Here is an 18,559-nt window from a genome sequence, read left to right as displayed (position 1 = left end):
CTGCCATGCAATGAAAACGCTAGAAAGGCTGCATTCCATCCCTCAGCCTGTGGATTTCGATTTGCCTCGGCAGAAATAGAGATGCTCTTTTGAAGAATCGTTTTATATTTTCTTCCGTGACCAGGTATTTGTTCCGTACAACAGAAAACTCCGGCTATTCCCATTCAGATTCTGACAACCCCACTCACTCCTCCCCGACACTCAGTCCACTTACGCCTCAGTGATAGCACGGCGGATCTGAGCACCACGCTGCCGGGAGCTGAGGCGCTCCTTGCGCTCGATAGCGGTAGCCTTTTGGACGACCTCCTCGCCCTCGGTAAGGATAAGCTCGATGTGGCACGGGTTGGTCATGTAGGGGTTGATCTAGATATAGTCAGATTTCACTTCCACGCTCGAAACTCTCAAGTACGGAGGTAACATACACGACCGTGGGCACGGTAGGTACGTCTGCGGCCCTTGGGAGCCTGGTTGACCTGGATGTGCTTGACGATAAGGTTGCCGGTGTCGAGACCCTTGGTGTCGGCGTTGGCCTCAGCGTTCTTCAGAAGGTCGATGAGGAACTCGGCGGACTTAACAGGCCAGCGGGCACGGGCGACACCCCACTGCTTAGCTGGAGGAAAATCCGGTCAGCATGATTTTTCGAGGACCAAACCCCATATTCAAATGCGAAACTCCTATCCGACATCTATATCCCATTCCGCCGCTTGCCGTATAATATTCATTCCAATTCATCCATCTAACGCCCTCCCTCGACATTTGTAAGAAAGATGCACTCACCCTGAGCGGTGCGGCCAGTGCTGCTGGCGAACCTCCGGAAGGGAACGGCCTCGGTCTTGGTGGTGACGTTCTCAAGGAAAGTAAGAGCACGCTGCAGCTTCAAGCCGCTGATGGCCTGGGCGGTCTCGCGGGTGTTCTTGAAGCTCACACGCAGGTAAGAGCCCCGAGCGCGGGCGCTCTTTGCGGCCGGAATGTCCTGATTAGCGTAGCGGACCTAATCGAAGAAAGACCCTTTATCAGTATCCAGTCTAGCAATTTCTCTTTATTCCAGCACAATATTCCAGGAACGATCGCCGAGTTAAGGGTGAAAATGGGGTCGAAGCGACGACGGCCAGAAGTCGAATTCCCATCACAGCGCAGACATTTCATCGGAACGTGCGTGAACCCCGAATTCGTATCCTCCTCACAATTCCATTAACGTAGCGGTCGGAGAGAAAGCACTCACCATCTTGATGTGATTGCCGAGCGGGTGGTCCTCGTTGTCGGGAGAGAAGTTGTCGCTTTTCGTTTGGTCGGCCTTCAAACTTTGGAGATCGCGAGTGTCGCTCGTTGTGGTGCGCATTTCGCTCTTGGCATTCAATGCCCTAAGCGAGCCCTAATTAGCTGTATTTGGTCACCGCCCGGCAGTACTCTTTTTTTTCAAGACAAGATCCACGGGTCTCAAAACATTTTTACATCCAAAGAGCAAGAGGAAGATTGAAAGCGATTTGTCTAAAGGCCTGAAATTCTGACTAGAAATATACAATATATATCCTATTCTACTTTATTTCTTCGCCTGCTCCGGAACTTGCGTGATCAACTCCCCCTTTTCCACTGCCGAGCGCAAGTTATCCAAGACCAAGATCTCCATCTCCTTCTGCGTCTCGTAGGTCATCGTACCAATATGAGGCAGCAGCATCACTCGGGGGTTGTTGAGCAAACCAAGTTCTACGATGGGCTCGTTCTCGTACACGTCCAGACCGGCGGACAAGACCTACTGGCTTAGCTACCAACTTCATAAGGAGGGCGATCGGCTCTCACCTTTCCGGATTCCAGCGCAGCAACCAGCGCCTTCTCATCAATGAGCGCCCCTCGGGCGGTGTTGACGACAACCACGCCATTCTTCATTTTCTGGAATTCCTTTTCTCCAATAATATGACGAGTGGACGGGTTGAGAGCCAGGTTCAGACTCAGCACATCGGAAGTAGCGAGTAAGTCGTCAAACGAGACGTATGTAGCCTCACCCTCCAGCTCGGGGCTAAGCTGCGACCGATTGTGATACTGGATTTTCATCCCGAAGGCTCGGGCGCGATTTGCCATTTCCTGGCTTCGTTAGTAGTAACCCTAGAGGGCAGCGGCGAACTTACTCGGCCAATTCCTCCCATTCCGAGAATACCCAGCACCTTTCCCTTGGGGTCATGACCCAGCTTCGTTTGGCCGTGGAATTTTCCTGTTTTTTGTCAATTTATACTCTCAGTCGAGGTTTATGTCATACCCTCCCGGATCGCGGTCAGCGGTACATAGGCCTGTCGCAAGGCACCGATCATGAGGAAGATGCCGACGTCTGCGGTTGCATTGTTGACGGCGACTGGCGTGCTGGACACGGAGATTCCTTTGTAGCCATTAGATCTGCTCCAGTCTTTACAATGGTCTGGCGTACCGTGTTCCGAGCAGACTGGGATGTCAATGTTATCGTACCCGGCTCCGTTGTGGCAAATATATTTGAGAGATTTGGGCAGGATGGGAACGAGTTCTTTGTCGAAAGGGCCGGTGAGCTACGTCTGTCAATACAATCCAGTCACGACCGATGCGAGAACCGGATACCTTTGTGGAAACATTGGATCGGTAGATGACCACCACATCGTCGTATTTGCCGTCCTTGATATTGCTGATGAATTCTTCCCGCGTGCCGGTGGAAAATTCCTTCAAATTGAACTCGGGTTAGAATGCGCGATCCGAGTATGTAGCCCGCTGGCCTACCTTCAGCGTTAGAATCGAGGAGAGCTCCTCCCATTCCTTCCTGGCGTGGGTGATATCGCCGATAAGGAGAGCAGCGGGCATGATGTCAATTGTTGGGGAGAGGGTCGAAATACTCGCGAAGGTGCAGAAACGGGGCTCAGTGAGGATAGCGGAGAGAAGGAGAAGATGAAAGCAGGAAGAATATTCGGTAGATGAAGAAAAAACCGAGCTTCAGCCTGGGATTTCCCGTCCACTGCTGCTCTGGCTGATTGACGGAATCGAAGTTGCGAGCTCCACGTGGGGTTTTTCTTTCTATACAATCTCGGAGCTTCTCCCTCGGGGTATCATTCAGCGACTCGGCGACGGAGTCTCCATGTCCAGCAGCCAGTTATTTCTCTGGAACGAAAACTGGGCCATTTGCCTGCCCATTCGCTTCTATTGGTGTTCGTAGTGCGTCCTTTGGGGGCGATTCTTGCTGGAGAGTTGCAGAGTCGGCTATTGAAATTGCTGGCTCAAAGCCCGACGCGGAGGAAATCCGTGCAGGCCAACCCCACGTTGTGCTGCGTCAATGTCCGGCTGTCAGTGTCAGTCAAATACTAGCAAACCTCATCGAAAACTGCTGTAATTCACCTTCGAGCGAAAGAGAGGACAAGAAGTTCACAATGGCCACCTGTCAAGCCCTCGTCCTTCACGGCGCCAAAGACCTCCGCCTAGTGCGCTCCCCGCTCCGGGCTATATAAATCGAGCTCTAACGAACCCCAGGAATCCAAACCAGTCACGTCTCCCAGTGGTTCAGAGGTCCAAGTCGCCATCCGTGCAACTGGTCTCTGCGGCTCAGATCTTCACTACTACAACCACGGCCGCAATGGTGACTTTGTCGTCCGCGAACCGATGTGCCTGGGCCATGAGTCCTCCGGCGTCGTCACAGCCGTAGGTCCCAACACGCAATCTCTAAAGGTCGGCGATCGAGTCGCTTTGGAAGTCGGCCTCCCCTGCCGGAAATGCCCCCTCTGCCTTTCAAACCGCTACAACCTGTGCCCAAAAATGGCCTTCCGCAGCAGCGCAAAGATCTTCCCCCATCTCGACGGCACCCTGATGGAACTCACAACCCACCCAGAGGACATGTGCCACAGGCTCCCGGATAACGTCTCTTTCGCAGGCGGCGCTCTCGTGGAACCGCTAGCCGTCTGTCTCCATGCCATCCGACGCTCAAATCCACCGCCCAAGTTCAGCCCAGGCGACGGGTACGGAAGCACAGCCCTCATCTTCGGCGCCGGCGCAATCGGCCTCTTACTTGCCGCCGCGCTCGCCGCACGGGATACATTCGCCCATATCGTCGTCGCAGACATCGACGCCCCGCGTCTGGACATCGCATCCTCCCTCAACCTCCCCAACCTTTCTACCTTCCTCATCCCCCGCGCATCTAGCCCGCCCCCGCGCGACGCCCCCCACGCCGAACAAACAACCTTCGCCCTCTCAACCGCGCAATCCGTCGCCTCCTCCCTCAAGGAAACCATCGCATCAATCGACACAGCCGCGCTGGGCTTCACCCGCGTCTACGACTGCACGGGTGTCCCCGCCTGCGTGCAAGCGGGAATCTACGCCGCATCCCCCGGCGCTACCCTCGTGCAAATCGGCATGGGGCACCCAGTCCAGACCGTCCCGCTTGGTGCGGCTGCGTTGCGAGAGGTCGATATTATCGGCGTCTTCCGGTATGATGGGTTTGCGTACCCGGCTGCGATTGAGCTGATGGCGAGTGGGAAGATGGATATCGTTGAGGAGAGGGTTGTGACGCATCGGATTCCGCTAGGCGAGGGGGCGAGGGCGTTTGGGTTGGCGGGGAGTGGGGTTGATGAAGGCGGGAGACCGGTTGTTAAGGTTGTTATCGAGAGTTAGTTGTCTTATCAAGGTGGGTTGTGCGATACTGGTTGGGGAGGGCTGTGACGGATGATCAAAATTGTTATGGAAAGGGGTTCAATGGATAGAATAAGACTAGTATATACAATGAAGAAGCATGCAATACGGCGTTGTTTATGTAGGAGACTCAGGTATTTGAGTATCCGTGCATATATAGGATGCAAAATATGCAATTTTGAGTTGAATACCCCCTGAAAATCTCACGAACGCTTGTCGCCCCAATGGATTTTGTGGCTATTTCAAACCACCCGCCAGCAAGAGACTCTGCCCAGTCATATACCCCGTTGTAACGAGCATCGTCACTACATTAGCCACCTCCTCGGGGACGCCGAGTCTCCCGATTGGAATGCCTGCAGCCACCTCGGGAATAGCTTGAGCGCTCGGGATCATGCCGGTATCCCCTATCATCGCGGGGGCGACGTCGTTAACGCTGATATTGAATTCCGCCAGCCGGGTCGAGAGATTTCGCATCATGCCCGTCATGCCGCCCTTGGAGGCTGCATAGTCTGTATTCACTATGTTAGTTGTCTACGGTAGGGAGGAGAGGGGTTATGGGAAACAGAGGGAAGAGAAGACATACGAGCACCGTTAATACCACCACCATACCCAGCAATGGACGACATGAATACAATCCGCCCCCACCGCTGACTCTTCATTCGTTCAACAACTCCCTTAACAAGAATGAATGATGCTCGGAGATTGACATTAAGGGTGTAGTCGAACTCCTCGAGCGTGATGTCCCACACCTGCGGGACACGCTTGCCGTACCCGGCATTAGAAATGAGAATATCGGGCCGTTGGCCGTGCTGTTTGTCGATTGCGAGGAACATTTGCTCGATTTGCTCGGCGGAGCCGACGTCAACTTGGTGAGAGGTGATGCGGAGATCGGGAGATCGGGATTTCAATTCGGCTGTTAGGGTGTTTATAGCGATTTGGTTGCTGGCATATGTCAAAGCGAGGTGAACGCCTTTTTCGGCGAGTTGCCGTGCGCAGGCGGCACCGATTCTATAGCTGGTGTTAGTTTGCAGCATGGCGACGTGTTAGGAGAGATGACTACCCTCCAGAGGCCCCGGTGATGAGGGCGAGTCGACCGCGGATGTCGTTTAGCTGCGCCATTGTCGCGAGATGCAAAGACAAGAATTAGTGGAGCTCTGGATGCAAGGTAATCACGACAAACGATGGCTGTATTAATATTTCGTGGATGGAGTTCAGTGGCTTCCCCTCGGATCGGAGCAACTCCCGATACCCCGCATTGCAAACCGTAGTGTGGGGGAAAAGGCAGTCATCCCCATGAAAGCCGCCAGGTGCTGCTGTACCATTTTATGGCCGGAGATACTCGGTTTGCCGTCAGTGGCTAGAAGAGAAGAGTACTCGTCATATCTCCAGACCACATTGGGGTCTGCCATGATCGATCTGAACCGGTTTGATATAAACCGGCGTTTTGAAACGCGTCCAATGATAGAGTGCCGGGGTCCCCAGAGACATAGTCTCCAACTGCTTCAAGATCTAACCAGGAGAAATCATTTGCTGGGCTGAAGTGCACGTAGCCACCCTGGTCCGGCATGCCGTGAGATAGAGGGTTGGTGTTCTGCATTAGGACATCCTTGATCTGCCGAGTTCCCGCAGGTGAGGCCGGAGTGGTCTGTTTAGGGCGCCATAATAGCTCTAGGAGCCGAGAATACCGCGCCCCAATGTCGTCGGACCCTGCACTGGCTCGCTTTAGGACTTCAGTGGTTTGAGTAACGAGGCCGCGAACCCTCATTTCCTCCGCAGGTAGCATGACGCCGAACGATCGTGCCTGCTTTGGTGAGTGTCAATCATCGAAAAGAAGCAACTACACTCACTTTATATAAGAAAACAGCAGCATAAATACCATACAGGTAGAATCTGAGAGGCATGAAATGCAAATGCTTCTCGGGATCAACGTTCTCCACAAGAATAGTCAGGTAAGCCTTCGCGGCATCCAAAGACTCAATGATAAACCGTGCATCTTGCATTGAAGCTACATTGTCAAAGGTCGCGCGCAGATGCTCCCTTTGGGAGCGACCGTCGTTCTTTTGCTTTGACAAGGATTGCGAAATTGCAGCCTGGAAAGCAAATGCGTTGGTATAAAGGCGTAGATACTCGTATGACAGTTGCAGAGTGGTTTGCATAGCCGTGGAACCTATGGCATGTTAGCGAAATATGGAAATCAAAAGTATCTGAACCTACACTGTAGCGAGCCCCATCGCGATTTCCACCGCAAGATTGCAAGCCGGAAATCGTCCACATATTTTACATAGTCTCCCATCAGCATCATCTGATTGCTGGTCCGCATTCCAGAGTAAAGGACCTCCTGCACATTCCCGTAAAGCTGGGTAAGATCCAATATAGCTTGGAATATTTGCGCGTAGTCCTCATCGCCGTCTTTGACGGGTTGGAGTGACGGGAAGTCCTGGCTGACGAGACCAGTCATCGGACCTGGCCCGCGCGACCAGAACGCACGCCCGATCCTCACAGAGATCAGTCGGTCTGAGATGTAGCAACTAGTCCATGCTAGTCGTCTGCGAGCCTCTATTTCTGTGTCCCCTGAGGGGTCATTGCGAAATGAAGTCCTGTCCAGACCTAGGAAATATCCCGAGCGAAGGGCGAGTCCGACATGCATCCAAGCAGCCCTGTCCTCTTCGCCGCGGCCGACGCGCTCGATTCGCGGTCGTAAGCCTTGAGGTTCCCATTCCGCGAGCAGAAGCAGGGCCTCTACGGCCTCCACGTCACAATCGGCCCCGGCAGCGATTCCTGAGATCAATTCGTGCATGTACTTGGAACAGTACTCGTGGATCTCTGGCCGCTCTACGAGATCTTTCGATGCTATTGTAAGCACAGCCGTAAGAAGATGCTTCTCGTTATTCGCGAATGCGTCCAGGGCGATGCGGGAGAAATATTTCCGAGGGACGAGAGGAAGATACGGATGAAAATTTTCGGCGTAACGAGCAACTAGCTGCCAAACTGTCTCTGGATCTAGAGACCGCGACTGCACGAGCCTGTAGGCCTTAATACCTGTTTTTGTTGGGAAACTAGTTGGATCCGCGTTCTGAAGTGCGCTGAAAGTATATCCGCCCGAGCCCGCTCGGAGAGGATCGGTGGTGGCAGGGCTGGTGTCATCGGTACCGCGTTTCGCAATGTCAGTCAAGCACTGCCACGCGTCGGACGGATTACGAGGTACCGAGCCGATTGACGCTGCATCTTCATCGTCTACGGGCACTGAATTGGTCGTCGGTGCTGTTGGGGCTTCGGCGTTTGAGGAGACGAAAACAACCGGGCCTGGATACGAGACGGATGCTGGCCGAAGGTTGTCCGACTTTGGTAGACTTGTCGAGTGTACTTCAGAATTCTTTTGAACCGGTGGGTTTGTATCTGGAGTAAAATTCTTGATCTTATTTTTGCGGATGCGACGCCCTCCACGATTCGAACTGCCTAAGACACAATCGCGACGGTCTCGAAGACACCGTTGACACGGTGGCACTCCTGGACTACCGCTAGCATCCCTGAATTGCGCTCTGGTTAGAACAGACGCGACATGCCCAAACCTGGCTGTATGGCAAAGCCGCTTGGAATCCGGGGAGGGACATACAGATCGCATTTGGATTTGCGCTGTCTGCAATGCAAGCACGCTCGCGACACACGTTTCATCAGATGATCCGCACGAGCATTTATTTTTTGGGCCGGAGCTCCCTCCATCTGTGGAGATTGGTCTTCCTGCTCGGTGGTTGCCATTGTTGCTGACAAGATACAATCGACTTTAATGGTGAATCTGTATGAACACCATCTTCAACGGACGATTAATTTGGACGCGGAACGGGCCTCTAGAATGTAACACGACGCTGCTTCCAATTGGTTTAGCAAGATCACAAAGAAGATAAGTTGGAAGATGTCAAGGGGGCTCGAAAAAAGATGGGGAAAGTGATCAATTTTGGCGGCTGTTGACAGCGGACCACCTCCGCATGATCTCAGACCCCAAGGCGTCTCCACACATGAGAATTGGCCTCCTGGCTTTGGCGCGGAAGACGCTAACTCGAGTTCTCAAACCCAGCGGCTCGTTTGGCCGGTTGGCAAGAAAGTGTGGGACGTCGAAGAGTCTCTGGACCAGAGGCGCTCGAAAGTGGTGCTTTTGGTGGGAATTGAATTGGATTGGGCGTATTACTCATCCCGTACGTGCATTCGTATCTTCATCAAGGCCACGACAAGAGCACATGGCCGTGGAAACCAAGCTTGTAAGGGCCTACTAGTAGTCATCATGTTTCGTGGTATTGATAAATGTCCAAAGCCGGACAAGTAGGAGATGCTGAATGAGTCTTTGAGAATCTGCAAGTGTTCTATTCGTACCTCTCTACTTTTTGGAGACACTATGCAACGCAAAAGGAGGACAACATTGATCGTGTCGATCACAGACAAAAGCCTCTTCGAGAGTTCTTCTCGGGCTTCGAGGAGACACTCCATTTAAGATATCAGTACTGATCTGGACCCCCCTCGATATAGCTGCGGTTATCTTCGTCCTCCTCCAGAATTGTGTATGGTAACATGGCACCTTCAAGTTGTCTGGGCACCCCTCAACACTGTAAAAATGCTCGCCACGTGCCTCCACAGAGACTCAATAGCCGGGTGCGGGGATGTCGGCATTTGGCGGCGATTGAATTATCCTACTTTGGTTTAGAAAGGCTGCTCTTCCCAACCGCTGGGTATTTTATTCCCTCATCGTGAACACCAGTTGCAATGGCCGAGAAGCTCCTACGCCGTTTGCCCACGACTTTCCGTTGGTACCTCCATTGGATTGAAGGAAGGAGGGCGACCGAACGGGCGGCTACCACAGTCCTGCAGCTTCGTGTTTCTCGGCCGCTTTGGGGCAAAACTCAACATGACGAACAGACATGACGTTTGCGATTCAATGACTTGAGACCTCACCTCTGCGAGTTTCTGACAAGGGGCTCCGGACACAACCCTGAACAGTGCAACACTTCCTCGGGCAGGCTTGCTGATGAGTGGGGTCGGCCGTGTCGCGGCACCGAGGTGACTGCGATGTCTCCCGGTATATCACCGAGGATTCTCAGCCACGATGCTTGACTGGGCGAAATTCGTGCGGGTGACACATTCAGACGAGAATTTTCGTGATGAGCGCGGGGTCAAAGACGTCAGAGTTGCTACCCCGCGAAATCTCCCGAGCGCAGGTTTGGAGCGATCTTCTGATCAAGCGAGATTCGAGGCCCAGGCTTTCGTACCGGCATTCCGCTCCGAGTCTCCGGTTGCTTCCTTTCCTTCGAGATCCCGGGGGACCGACAGATTGGTTCCGAGCCAGACTCGGAGCTTCTTGGTGAGGAAGGCAGGAGGAGGCGGCAGTCGCGGTCGGGAGAGTATCTTGAATATGGATCTGCGGAGGTGCCCCCTGTCCCATTTGGGTATAATGGGAGCAGATAAGGCCGGCTCTCGAAACTCTTCAAATATGAACCTCAACGATCATGCCACGCTGCTGGTTGATCAGGCAATCTGAGATTGCGACCCCTGGCGCGCCTTGGCCAGGATGGTGTGGGGGTTCGAGGATGGCGAAGCGCACCTACAATTTCCACCCAATCTCTGGAGGGCGAAGAGAGCATGGGAAGGTCAAAGACCTTTTGGGATGCCATGCTTCCTGTCATCAGGAGAATGCGGCCAAAAAGGCGGCCAAATAATGGCGAAGGATCGGGGAGAGAGAAGCAGGGTTCGGGATAGATTAACCTCTCATTCGAGGGCCCGCTCTTTGAGCCAGGGATAATAAATCTTAATCTATTCGAATTAGCTTCACTAGCCAAACTTTTCCTCTTGAGGCAGCGAATCCTTACCGGATCAGGCGCGGATATTTCGAAGAGAGTTGAACAAGGGACCACTTCTCGCTGAAACCGCCCGAGCTCATCCCGTTGCCAATCCTTAACGGAAGGCGTTCCTCGTCGCTGCCTCCAGCGGTCGGGCCCGCTGGCGAATAGGGGAGAAGGGACATCGTTTCCAAGGCTCTTTGTGTGTGAGTTGACGGCTGAAAATCGGAGCGTCTCGTATTGGGAGTGAACGGTCGAGGTCAGCCGCGGGAGAAGCAATTTGGGAGGACCCAGGGCAAGAATACCTGTTGAATCTCGAGAGGAATCACTGTTTCACGGCGTTTCTTGAGCCATTTGCCCAGTCAAGATGTGTGTTTGGATCATGCCAGTTCCTGTGTTTGGGGGTCAGCCTGAAACTGTGGGTGAACTGATTCCGTTTGTCGCCACACTGAGATTCAACGTGGTCGAATGATCAGAATCCCGTCCACTTCCTTGGAAACGGCAGTTGTCAGTTGGTCCTATCGGGAGAGCTCCTCCCGGCGCGTTGGTGTTGGGCAGGCGCTGAGGATGAAACAGATCCAGCGCTGACGGAGGATGTCTTGGCCCTGGGCACGTCTTCCTCCTTTGTATCACTTTGAATTCCTCTCATGCTCCACACTCTCTCCCTTCTTCTTCTTCTTCTTCTTCAAACTATCCACTACTCTTTATTTCTTATTGAACTGTTCAATTGCTTTTCCCTCGCTCAGATTGTTTTCATTCACTCATTGTTGCAGTTTCAGAAATACAGTCGTTGTTATCCCCTTTCTTCTCTTGTCTGCCTGCCTGCGGCACCTGACCCTGAATGCTGGCATATTATGGAAGGCTCCAGGCGAAGGTAAGCCAACTCCCCCGGCTGGAATTTGGCTTTCCTTTCTGGGGACGGGCGTGCATCCATCATGTTTAGTCTGGCAATAACTGATGTTGCGTCTAGATCTTTTCGTTCGTCCTTGCAGTAACACAACAAGACCTCAAGACGGCCAAGGCAGCCTGCGTGGTTTGCTCTTTCTCACCTTCCCCGTCTTCTTGGTCAGGGATCTCCGTCGCTTATTTGGGATTTCCCCCAGAATCCGGCGTTCGAAGGGCTGACGGCATTCCTTCCGCTTCCCAGCAACCAGATATTCGCGTCATAATACGACCCTGGACTCCAGCGGTCTGAGTTGAAAATTAGATTCAGACCGTCTCCCGTGGATTGATACTTTCCTGCGTTTTATTCTGTTTGCAAACGGTCCGTGGCCTCGACTTCGATGGAAGACGTCCCGGGACATCTTGTCCCCAGGGGTCATTTCGGCACAAACGCAACCTATGTGTACGCTTATTCAAGGGGCCTAAATGGGGTCAACGTTCCTCGGGATGTATTATTTGCTCGCATCATCCTCGCATCTGTCATCGGTGTAGCGTTTTTTCTTTTCTGCGGCCGGATCGCACAACTTAGCCATGCTTATCTTCGACATATATCTTCTCTGACGGCCAGCAGGAGGGAACAAACGTTCTGGAGTATCGAAGACTCGCAGTTATGGGTTAACATTAAGAAACACGTATTGTACGCACCCCTCGGCAAGAAGCGACATAATCGCGAGATTCAACTTTCATCTGCCATCAACGTGGGCACTCTACCTTCCAGGTTCCAAACGATTCTTATCTCCCTGTATGCCGCGAGTCAGGTAGCATACTGCGTCCTCCTAGATTACGATGAGAATGTTAAAGCCGCTCTCGTTGCCGAACTCCGGGGCCGATCAGGGACGCTTGCTGTTCTTAACATGGTGCCGTTATTCATTCTTGCGGGCCGCAACAACCCCCTAATTCCGCTGCTGCGCATCAGCTTCGATACTTATAATCTTCTTCACCGCTGGCTGGGTCGGATAATTGTGATTGAAAGTCTCGTGCACACGGCTGCATGGGCTACGAATGCAGCTGACGAGACCAGCCTCTCCGACATGCTGGATCGCCTGTCCAACACGCCATTCTTCACCTGGGGCTTGGTGGGGGTTGTCTCGATGACATTTCTCCTTCTTCACTCCCCGTCCCCGATTCGACATGCTTTCTACGAAACTTTCTTGCACCTCCATCAGCTAGCTGCCTTCCTCGCTTTCCTCGGCGTATACGTGCACGTTGACATGGACAAACTCCCCCAGAAACCGTGGATCACCGCCGCCGGCGTCTTCTGGCTGCTTGACCGGATGGCTCGTCTCTTCCACCTCGTGTACCTTAACTTTTCTCTCAAGAAGGGCTCCACCAGTCTTGTGGTTGAAGCCCTGCCTGGCGAAGCCTGCAAGCTCACCTTCCACCTCCCAAAACGTGTCCACATCACTCCAGGCTCTCATGTATACGCTTACATACCCGCCCTCTCCCTCTGGATGTCGCACCCATTCTCTATCGCCTGGGTTGAACCAAGCACCTGCGTAACAGCCGCAGGTTATACCGACAAAGACCCTCCGAAGTATTCAATGACGCCTTCTCGTCTTGAAAAACAGCTGGCCCCGTCAGCGGACCCGGAGACGTACCTCCAAAACGCTAACGAACCAACCTCAGTCTCCCTCATCGTTGCGGCCCGTAGCGGCATGACCCGCAAGCTCTACAACAAAGCCCTCGCGTCCCCGAATTCCACCCTCCTCACAGCAGGCTTTATCGAAGGCCCCTACGCCTCTCACCCCTCTAACCCGGCTACATATGGCACAACCATTCTCTTCTCTGCCGGAGCTGGGATAACCCACCACATGCTCACAGTCCGTGATCTCCTCATCCGCTCCTCGCAGGGCCGCGCTCCCACCCAGAAGATATATCTCGTCTGGTCTGTGCGAAGCACAGAACATCTCGCTTGGGTCCGTGAGTGGATGGACCAGATTCTCCGCCTCCCAGGGCGGCGCGATATTCTCACCATCCAGCTCTTCGTCTCCAAGCCGAAGAGTAGTCGTGAGATCGTGAGTCCTAGCGCGACCGTGCAGATGTTCCCTGGGCGCTGTCGGCCGGAAGTTGTACTTGACGAGGCCATCCCAATACGAGTTGGTGCGACGTTGGTCTCCGTTTGTGGACCTGGAGCGTTTGCAGATGAAGTTAGAGCTGCGGCGAGAAAGCGGATTGGGAGGGGCGCTGTGATTGATTTTGTGGAGGAGGCTTTTACTTGGTGACCTCCCATCTCAGCTAGCTTACCTGAAATTGGCGTGGGCTGGAATTATTGTTTTCTCACCTTTTCTGACTCTCTCGAGCGCACGAGCAGACTTCTGGTCTTGTATCTATCGGATCATGATTTCACGTGTACATACTTCTTGTGGCCATAATCAGCCTATCATCCAACTGAGCATATACTTCAATCCTTTTCTCTCTCGGTTGATCTGCAATTGCTTCTGTTCCTGGCCCATCTCCTTGGACTTCAAACAGCTGTTGTTCAGGCTCTAGGCAAGGCTCGAAAGAAGGTAAGTGCGGGGTGAAGACAATTCAACCTCATGCGGCGAGGTGAATCCGGGACTTGGTGAATTCCTCCTGCTCAAGACTAAGCTCTCTGACTTCCGTCTCACCCTTTTTTCATGTCCTCAGAAGATGATAGCATGGCCACTATTTATGGCGCAGCGGTGGCTAGCTGGAGCCAATCAGATAGGCTGATCACCAAACACCAGAAAGCTGCCAGAGAGAATTGCCGTTTGGCGGGAACGACGTTCGTGTTCGGGACACCGCGGGCGCAGGATCGCCTTTCGAGGTTCCTTTTCCTTCGCGGGGCCGAGATTTGGTCGCGTCAGTGAGCGCGTCGTTTGGTCTCCTGCGCGCTGGTCGCCATGCCACACTCGTATCGGATTCGTTAGCTCCATCCTGCGACTCTTGGGGTGTGGTCTGCACACAGAATCTTCTCCTGACTCTTGCCTGTCTGGGTAGGCAGATTAGAAGAAGCTAGGGCTCTCATTATCGCACTTGTTTCGTGATGTTGTTGGAGTTCAGGAGGAATGATATTTCCGAGCACTGATGCTTCTGCAACTCTTCTCGATTCTCATCAGACTTCCAGTCATACAGAAGCTTCAGCTATCCAGTCTTCTACTTGTCGCTCTGTTCTGTGTGCTGAACTGATATCTTAGCCGGTATGGCAGTCGGGGATGATTTTGTCATTGTGGAGAGAGAAGGTAACTGATGAATTTGTGTATCCCCATATGTTTCCAAACCCTGCTAACTTTGTCATCATGTGATGCCTACGAAGATTTTGACCAAGGTACCATACATCCACGTCGATACCAGTCGGCCCAGGGTACGATGAACTGACCGGTTGGAATTTTGTAGTGTCTGCAAGCGATGTGGCGAAGATTCGGTCTTTTCTGTCCCCAACCGACTTCGACGGTGAAGGGAGTGAGCTCCAGAAACATCTTGCTGCACATGTCCCCGGCACCGGAAAGTGGCTGTTCGATAACGACCGTTACAAGAGATGGGATTCTTCCCACGACACTGGGCTGCTCTGGATCAAAGGGACAGCGGGGACAGGAAAATCGGTCATAGCAGCCCAACTGATACGAACTTTGCAAGAATCAGAGGCGTCAACACCCGTGTTGTTCTTCTTCTTCCGACATATCATTCAATCGAACTGCTACCCAACATCGGCCGCTCGGGACCTCCTATACCAGGCACTGGGGCACAGTCGCCGGCTTCAGGGGCAGCTACGGAAAATCGTGGACTCCTACGCTAATATTGACCAGGTGCCTTTTCGGGAATTATGGCAGCCCCTTCTTGATGCTGTTCGTGCCATGCCCAAGCTGTACGTTGTAACTGATGCCCTAGACGAGATACAGGGCGGACCCGATGAATTTTTAGCGGGCCTTATGGAGTTGGGGAGGATCAAACCCGACTCGGTCAAAATGATAGTGACAAGCCGCCCGCTCCCTCAGCTCGAAGCTGTATTGTTCGGAGCATCGGTTGTGAGCATTCGTCTCAATGGAGCCGTGCTCGCAGAAGATATTTCGGAATACGTGGACCAACGCCTGAACTCGCAGCCACAGCGACAGTTCAGCAAGGACGAACGGCTTCTGATCCATCGGGCACTTTGTGGAGATGGACAAGGGTTATTTCTCCATGCCCGGCTCACGTTAGATGAATTGCTCCAGAGCTCAGAGACAGATTCGCTGGAGTCTCAGCTGAGTCGCTTATCCAGCGACCTTGGGCGGGTTTACAGAAACCTGCTCAATGAATATGCGAGGCGTGCCGGGATTAGTTCTCGTTTCCAAACGATAATCCTTCAGTGGGCAACTCACTCAGTCCGCCCACTGAGACTGACCGAACTTGCTGCAATGGTAACTTCATTGGACAATGGCGGTGGTTTAGCCGCTAATCAAGAGACCAAAGCAACCATCCGGACATGCTGTGGGCCACTGCTGGAACTCCTGGAGAATGGAACACTTCAAGTAATACACCATTCTTTCACTGAATTCTTATGCGATGCGGGGCCCATCGATCATACGGCAGCTCCCGAATTATATGAGTACAATGAGCTCAAGGTTCCTTCCTTGTCTTCGTCCGTGGACGTCCATCGCTCCCTAGCCTCCATCTGTCTTGACTATCTAATGTCGGGATGCCTGGACTATGATCCGCCTGACGCACTGGATCGTTTAGCAAGAAAGGCGAAGGAAGAGGATGTGGTTTTGCGTCATCAGTTCCTTCTCTATGCTGCAAACCATTGGCTCGACCATGCTTCCAAGTGCGATGACTTCGATGCGGGCTTTTTCTCAAAGATGGACAGTTTCTTCCTGCCAGAAAACCCAGCTTTCCGCAACTGGTTCCGAATCTACCTCGAATCAAGCCGTATCTCTCAGCTCCGGTACAGCGGCTCTCCGCTCCATATCGCTTCTTTCGCTGGTCTATCAACGTACGTTAGATATCTTCTTGCGAAAGGGAAGGCGCCAGACTGTCTCGATCATGATTTTCAGACTCCACTCATGTGGGCAGCCATGGGTGGCCATCCCGGCGTCGCAGCCGTGCTTCTGGAATATAACGCCCAAACCACATTGTATGACAGGGATGGGAAGTCTCCCATCGATATTGCTGTGGAAAATAGACATCCGGGAGTTTTACGGCGACTTCTTGCAGCCTCAAAAATGGAAACGATGAATCTGGTCGAACGGCGCCGGTATCCCTGGGTAGTACCCAGGGCGACCGGAACGTTTCTGCGTGATTCACCACTCTTCCTTGCCTGCAAGGTAGGGAGCGTGGAGGTTATGCGGGTGCTCATGGAATTTATTGAACCCCGGTCCGAAGCCGCAATCGGCCTCTGCTGGGCGGCACGACATCGACAGCGTGAGCTACTCCGGTTCATGTTACAGTACCCTGAAGTAGCAACCAATATCAACCAAAAGGATGACAACGGAAACACCGCCCTTTTCATTGCAGCGCATTTCCAGGATTATGCTTCCATCCGTATCTTGTGCAAGAATGGAGCGAATGCCAGCCAAACTTCTGATGACATCGACGCTCCCAAAGAAAGACCTGCTTACGAGCCGGAGTCCAAGGTTGCGTCTCATGCGGTACGCCGCAGTCATATGCTCACGCCCCTGCATGCCCTGGCCGGATTCTGGAACAGGCGATATGAAAACAGCGTATCGGGATTTGCTGGCACCAAGGCTGCGAGGCTGGCTGTGGAACTCCTGATAGAAGCTGGGTGTGACATCAACGCAAGAGACAGTCAAGGGAAGACTCCGTTGTTTGGCTGGCATACAGACTACTCTGATTCTCTTCTCCCCACTCTTCTTCACTGTGGTGCGGACGCTCGCGCGCGGGACAACGAGGGGGGTACTCCGCTCCATATTATGTGGTACAGAAGCTCCCAAATTCCGAGTCTTACCATGTTGCTTCAGGCTGGCGCAGATATCAACGCAGCTCGTTTGAGTGATGGCTGCACACCAATCAATGCAGCAAAACATAGAATTCGTGAAGAGAGCCTCAATCTTGTCGCTTACGGTGCGGATCCAAATAGCCAAGACCGAGCTGGAAATACAGCCCTCCACTATCTATGCCGACGTGGATCGCTAACCTATCTTCGATCGGGGTGGCTTGAGGTTGCAGACCCAAAAATAAAGAATAAAGATGGTGAAACGTGCCTTCATTGGTTGGGTGATTGCAGTGACGCCCGAGAGACGCTCAAGTCCTTTATCGAACGGGGTGTCGACTTGGAAGCTCGAGATGCTCTCGGCCGCACGGTTCTCCTAGCTGCGTGCGCACGTATTGAGGCTGATCTAGGCTCTGCCCTGTTGGAATTCGGAGCGGATGTGGCCGCAGTTGACTACCAGGGAAAATCGGGTGAGCGCTAACTGTGATCCCCTGGCGACGTTGGGCTAATTCTGCATCTCTAGGCCTCCACCTTCTGGTAGTGGTGGAGCCATCCAGTAAGGCAGAAAAAAAACGCCTCCTCGACGAGTTGATCCAAGCTGGTGGGAATCCCGATTGTGTTGATTATTCGGGAAATACAGCATTGCACGATGCCGCAGCATGGGATGCACGGTCACAGTCCGACGCATACAGCGCCATGGAGTGGATCTTCGAGAGGGCCCGCGACTCTAACGCCCTAATGAATAGACGAAATCACCAGGGTTTGACCGCCCTGCATTTAGCAGCAGCAAGAGCCCCCAAATCTGATCAAGGGCGTATTTCCTCGAGCCGCAAGGCTCTATCGGGGCTAAGTTTCTTATTGAACAAGGGGGCAGATATCCATGCGGTCGATCATAACGGCACAATGGCGATCCATTTTGCCGCTAGGTCGTCGGAAACAAATGTATGGAAATTGAAATTAGCAGGCGCAGACTTGCGAGCCCGAACAGCCCGCGACCTCACCCCACTCCATTTCGCGGCTGGTGCTGGCCAGAGTGGCGTTGTGCATTTACTCTGCAAGACTTATAATAGCAACGGCTGGTCCATAGATGAGCCTGACATGGCTGGGCAGACTCCTTTGCATCATGCTGCCCGCTCGGGAAGCCTGGAAGCAGTCGATATCCTACTTCGGTCGGGAGCAAACCCGACGTCGAGGGATAATCTTAAGAAGACACCTCTTCATGCAGCCGCCGAGTACCAACTGAGCTCCAAGCGCGTATTAGAGCGATGTTGCTGCAAAC

At 53.1% G+C, this 18,559-nt stretch overlaps 9 protein-coding genes across 9 annotated transcripts; 4 read left to right on the top strand and 5 right to left on the bottom strand.

Moving 5' to 3' along the window:
- Positions 1-210: 210 nt before the first annotated feature.
- rpl17 (60S ribosomal protein uL22) lies at positions 211-1,225 on the bottom strand (the record flags this gene model as incomplete). Its single annotated transcript, XM_071031541.1, has 4 exons — positions 211-363; positions 423-610; positions 778-991; positions 1,223-1,225. The coding sequence occupies 4 exons, from the start codon at positions 1,223-1,225 to the stop codon at positions 211-213; spliced, it is 558 nt and encodes a 185-aa protein (XP_070882734.1).
- Positions 1,226-1,469: 244 nt separating this feature from the next.
- Positions 1,470-3,196, bottom strand: BJX67DRAFT_362992 (D-mandelate dehydrogenase-like dehydrogenase). The gene is made up of 7 exons (XM_071030055.1): positions 2,737-3,196; positions 2,581-2,679; positions 2,417-2,531; positions 2,252-2,368; positions 2,124-2,206; positions 1,798-2,079; positions 1,470-1,750 (listed from the first exon to the last, which is right to left on the bottom strand). Exons 1-7 carry the CDS (start codon positions 2,815-2,817, stop codon positions 1,541-1,543), a joined length of 987 nt encoding a protein of 328 aa, XP_070882733.1. The 5' UTR covers positions 2,818-3,196; the 3' UTR covers positions 1,470-1,540.
- A 181-nt stretch (positions 3,197-3,377) lies between these two features.
- Positions 3,378-4,611, top strand: BJX67DRAFT_384445 (NAD(P)-dependent alcohol dehydrogenase; the record flags this gene model as incomplete). Its single annotated transcript, XM_071033663.1, has 2 exons — positions 3,378-3,428; positions 3,478-4,611. 2 exons carry the CDS (start codon positions 3,378-3,380, stop codon positions 4,609-4,611), a joined length of 1,185 nt encoding a protein of 394 aa, XP_070882732.1.
- A 127-nt stretch (positions 4,612-4,738) lies between these two features.
- Positions 4,739-5,867, bottom strand: BJX67DRAFT_238295 (SDR family NAD(P)-dependent oxidoreductase). The gene is made up of 3 exons (XM_071026047.1): positions 5,690-5,867; positions 5,213-5,637; positions 4,739-5,138 (listed from the first exon to the last, which is right to left on the bottom strand). The coding sequence occupies exons 1-3, from the start codon at positions 5,746-5,748 to the stop codon at positions 4,867-4,869; spliced, it is 756 nt and encodes a 251-aa protein (XP_070882731.1). The 5' UTR covers positions 5,749-5,867; the 3' UTR covers positions 4,739-4,866.
- Positions 5,825-8,480, bottom strand: BJX67DRAFT_238299 (uncharacterized protein). Its single transcript, XM_071026048.1, has 4 exons — positions 8,243-8,480; positions 6,844-8,156; positions 6,477-6,796; positions 5,825-6,430 (listed from the first exon to the last, which is right to left on the bottom strand). Exons 1-4 carry the CDS (start codon positions 8,383-8,385, stop codon positions 5,987-5,989), a joined length of 2,220 nt encoding a protein of 739 aa, XP_070882730.1. The 5' UTR covers positions 8,386-8,480; the 3' UTR covers positions 5,825-5,986.
- A 1,440-nt stretch (positions 8,481-9,920) lies between these two features.
- Positions 9,921-10,876, bottom strand: BJX67DRAFT_238254 (uncharacterized protein). The gene is made up of 3 exons (XM_071026045.1): positions 10,757-10,876; positions 10,482-10,685; positions 9,921-10,425 (listed from the first exon to the last, which is right to left on the bottom strand). Exons 2-3 carry the CDS (start codon positions 10,634-10,636, stop codon positions 10,113-10,115), a joined length of 468 nt encoding a protein of 155 aa, XP_070882729.1. The 5' UTR covers positions 10,637-10,685; positions 10,757-10,876; the 3' UTR covers positions 9,921-10,112.
- Positions 10,877-11,569, top strand: BJX67DRAFT_238253 (uncharacterized protein). The gene has a single exon (XM_071026044.1). The coding sequence runs from the start codon at positions 11,046-11,048 to the stop codon at positions 11,403-11,405; it is 360 nt and encodes a 119-aa protein (XP_070882728.1). The 5' UTR covers positions 10,877-11,045; the 3' UTR covers positions 11,406-11,569.
- A 165-nt stretch (positions 11,570-11,734) lies between these two features.
- BJX67DRAFT_374371 (ferric reductase family protein) lies at positions 11,735-13,615 on the top strand (the record flags this gene model as incomplete). Its single annotated transcript, XM_071031540.1, has 1 exon — positions 11,735-13,615. One exon carries the CDS (start codon positions 11,735-11,737, stop codon positions 13,613-13,615), a length of 1,881 nt encoding a protein of 626 aa, XP_070882727.1.
- Positions 13,616-14,423: 808 nt separating this feature from the next.
- BJX67DRAFT_238281 (ankyrin repeat-containing domain protein) lies at positions 14,424-17,818 on the top strand. Its single transcript, XM_071026046.1, has 3 exons — positions 14,424-14,596; positions 14,671-14,682; positions 14,751-17,818. The coding sequence occupies exons 1-3, from the start codon at positions 14,557-14,559 to the stop codon at positions 17,759-17,761; spliced, it is 3,063 nt and encodes a 1,020-aa protein (XP_070882726.1). The 5' UTR covers positions 14,424-14,556; the 3' UTR covers positions 17,762-17,818.
- The last annotated feature ends 741 nt before the right edge of the window (positions 17,819-18,559 follow it).

Source organism: Aspergillus lucknowensis, assembly GCF_044049455.1.
Source record: "Aspergillus lucknowensis strain CBS 449.75 chromosome Unknown BJX67scaffold_48, whole genome shotgun sequence".
Classification (NCBI taxonomy): Eukaryota; Fungi; Ascomycota; class Eurotiomycetes; order Eurotiales; family Aspergillaceae; genus Aspergillus; species Aspergillus lucknowensis.
This window is presented reverse-complemented; position numbering and strand designations above follow the sequence as displayed.

Bases quoted from the DNA above. Each gene is read 5' to 3' on its own strand.
- BJX67DRAFT_362992 (XM_071030055.1), bottom strand. From the start codon at position 2,817: ATGCCCGCTGCTCTCCTTATCGGCGATATCACCCACGCCAGGAAGGAA. The intron at 2,532-2,580 runs GTATCCGGTTCT...TGACAGACGTAG, and splicing joins GATCCAATGTTTCCACAAAG to CTCACCGGCCCTTTCGACAA. The intron at 1,751-1,797 runs GTGAGAGCCGAT...CTAAGCCAGTAG, and splicing joins CTGCGCTGGAATCCGGAAAG to GTCTTGTCCGCCGGTCTGGA.
- BJX67DRAFT_238295 (XM_071026047.1), bottom strand. From the start codon at position 5,748: ATGGCGCAGCTAAACGACATCCGCGGTCGACTCGCCCTCATCACCGGG. The intron at 5,638-5,689 runs GTAGTCATCTCT...CACCAGCTATAG, and splicing joins ATCACCGGGGCCTCTGGAGG to AATCGGTGCCGCCTGCGCAC. The intron at 5,139-5,212 runs GTATGTCTTCTC...TAGTGAATACAG, and splicing joins TGGTGGTATTAACGGTGCTC to ACTATGCAGCCTCCAAGGGC.
- BJX67DRAFT_238281 (XM_071026046.1), top strand. From the start codon at position 14,557: ATGGCAGTCGGGGATGATTTTGTCATTGTGGAGAGAGAAG.
- BJX67DRAFT_238254 (XM_071026045.1), bottom strand. From the start codon at position 10,636: ATGTCCCTTCTCCCCTATTCGCCAGCGGGCCCGACCGCTGGAGGCAGC. The intron at 10,426-10,481 runs GTAAGGATTCGC...TAATTCGAATAG, and splicing joins AAATATCCGCGCCTGATCCG to ATTAAGATTTATTATCCCTG.
- BJX67DRAFT_238253 (XM_071026044.1), top strand. From the start codon at position 11,046: ATGTCTTGGCCCTGGGCACGTCTTCCTCCTTTGTATCACTTTGAATTC.
- BJX67DRAFT_238299 (XM_071026048.1), bottom strand. From the start codon at position 8,385: ATGGCAACCACCGAGCAGGAAGACCAATCTCCACAGATGGAGGGAGCT. The intron at 8,157-8,242 runs GTATGTCCCTCC...AGCGCAATTCAG, and splicing joins CGCAAATCCAAATGCGATCT to GGATGCTAGCGGTAGTCCAG. The intron at 6,797-6,843 runs GTAGGTTCAGAT...AACATGCCATAG, and splicing joins GCGATGGGGCTCGCTACAGT to GTTCCACGGCTATGCAAACC.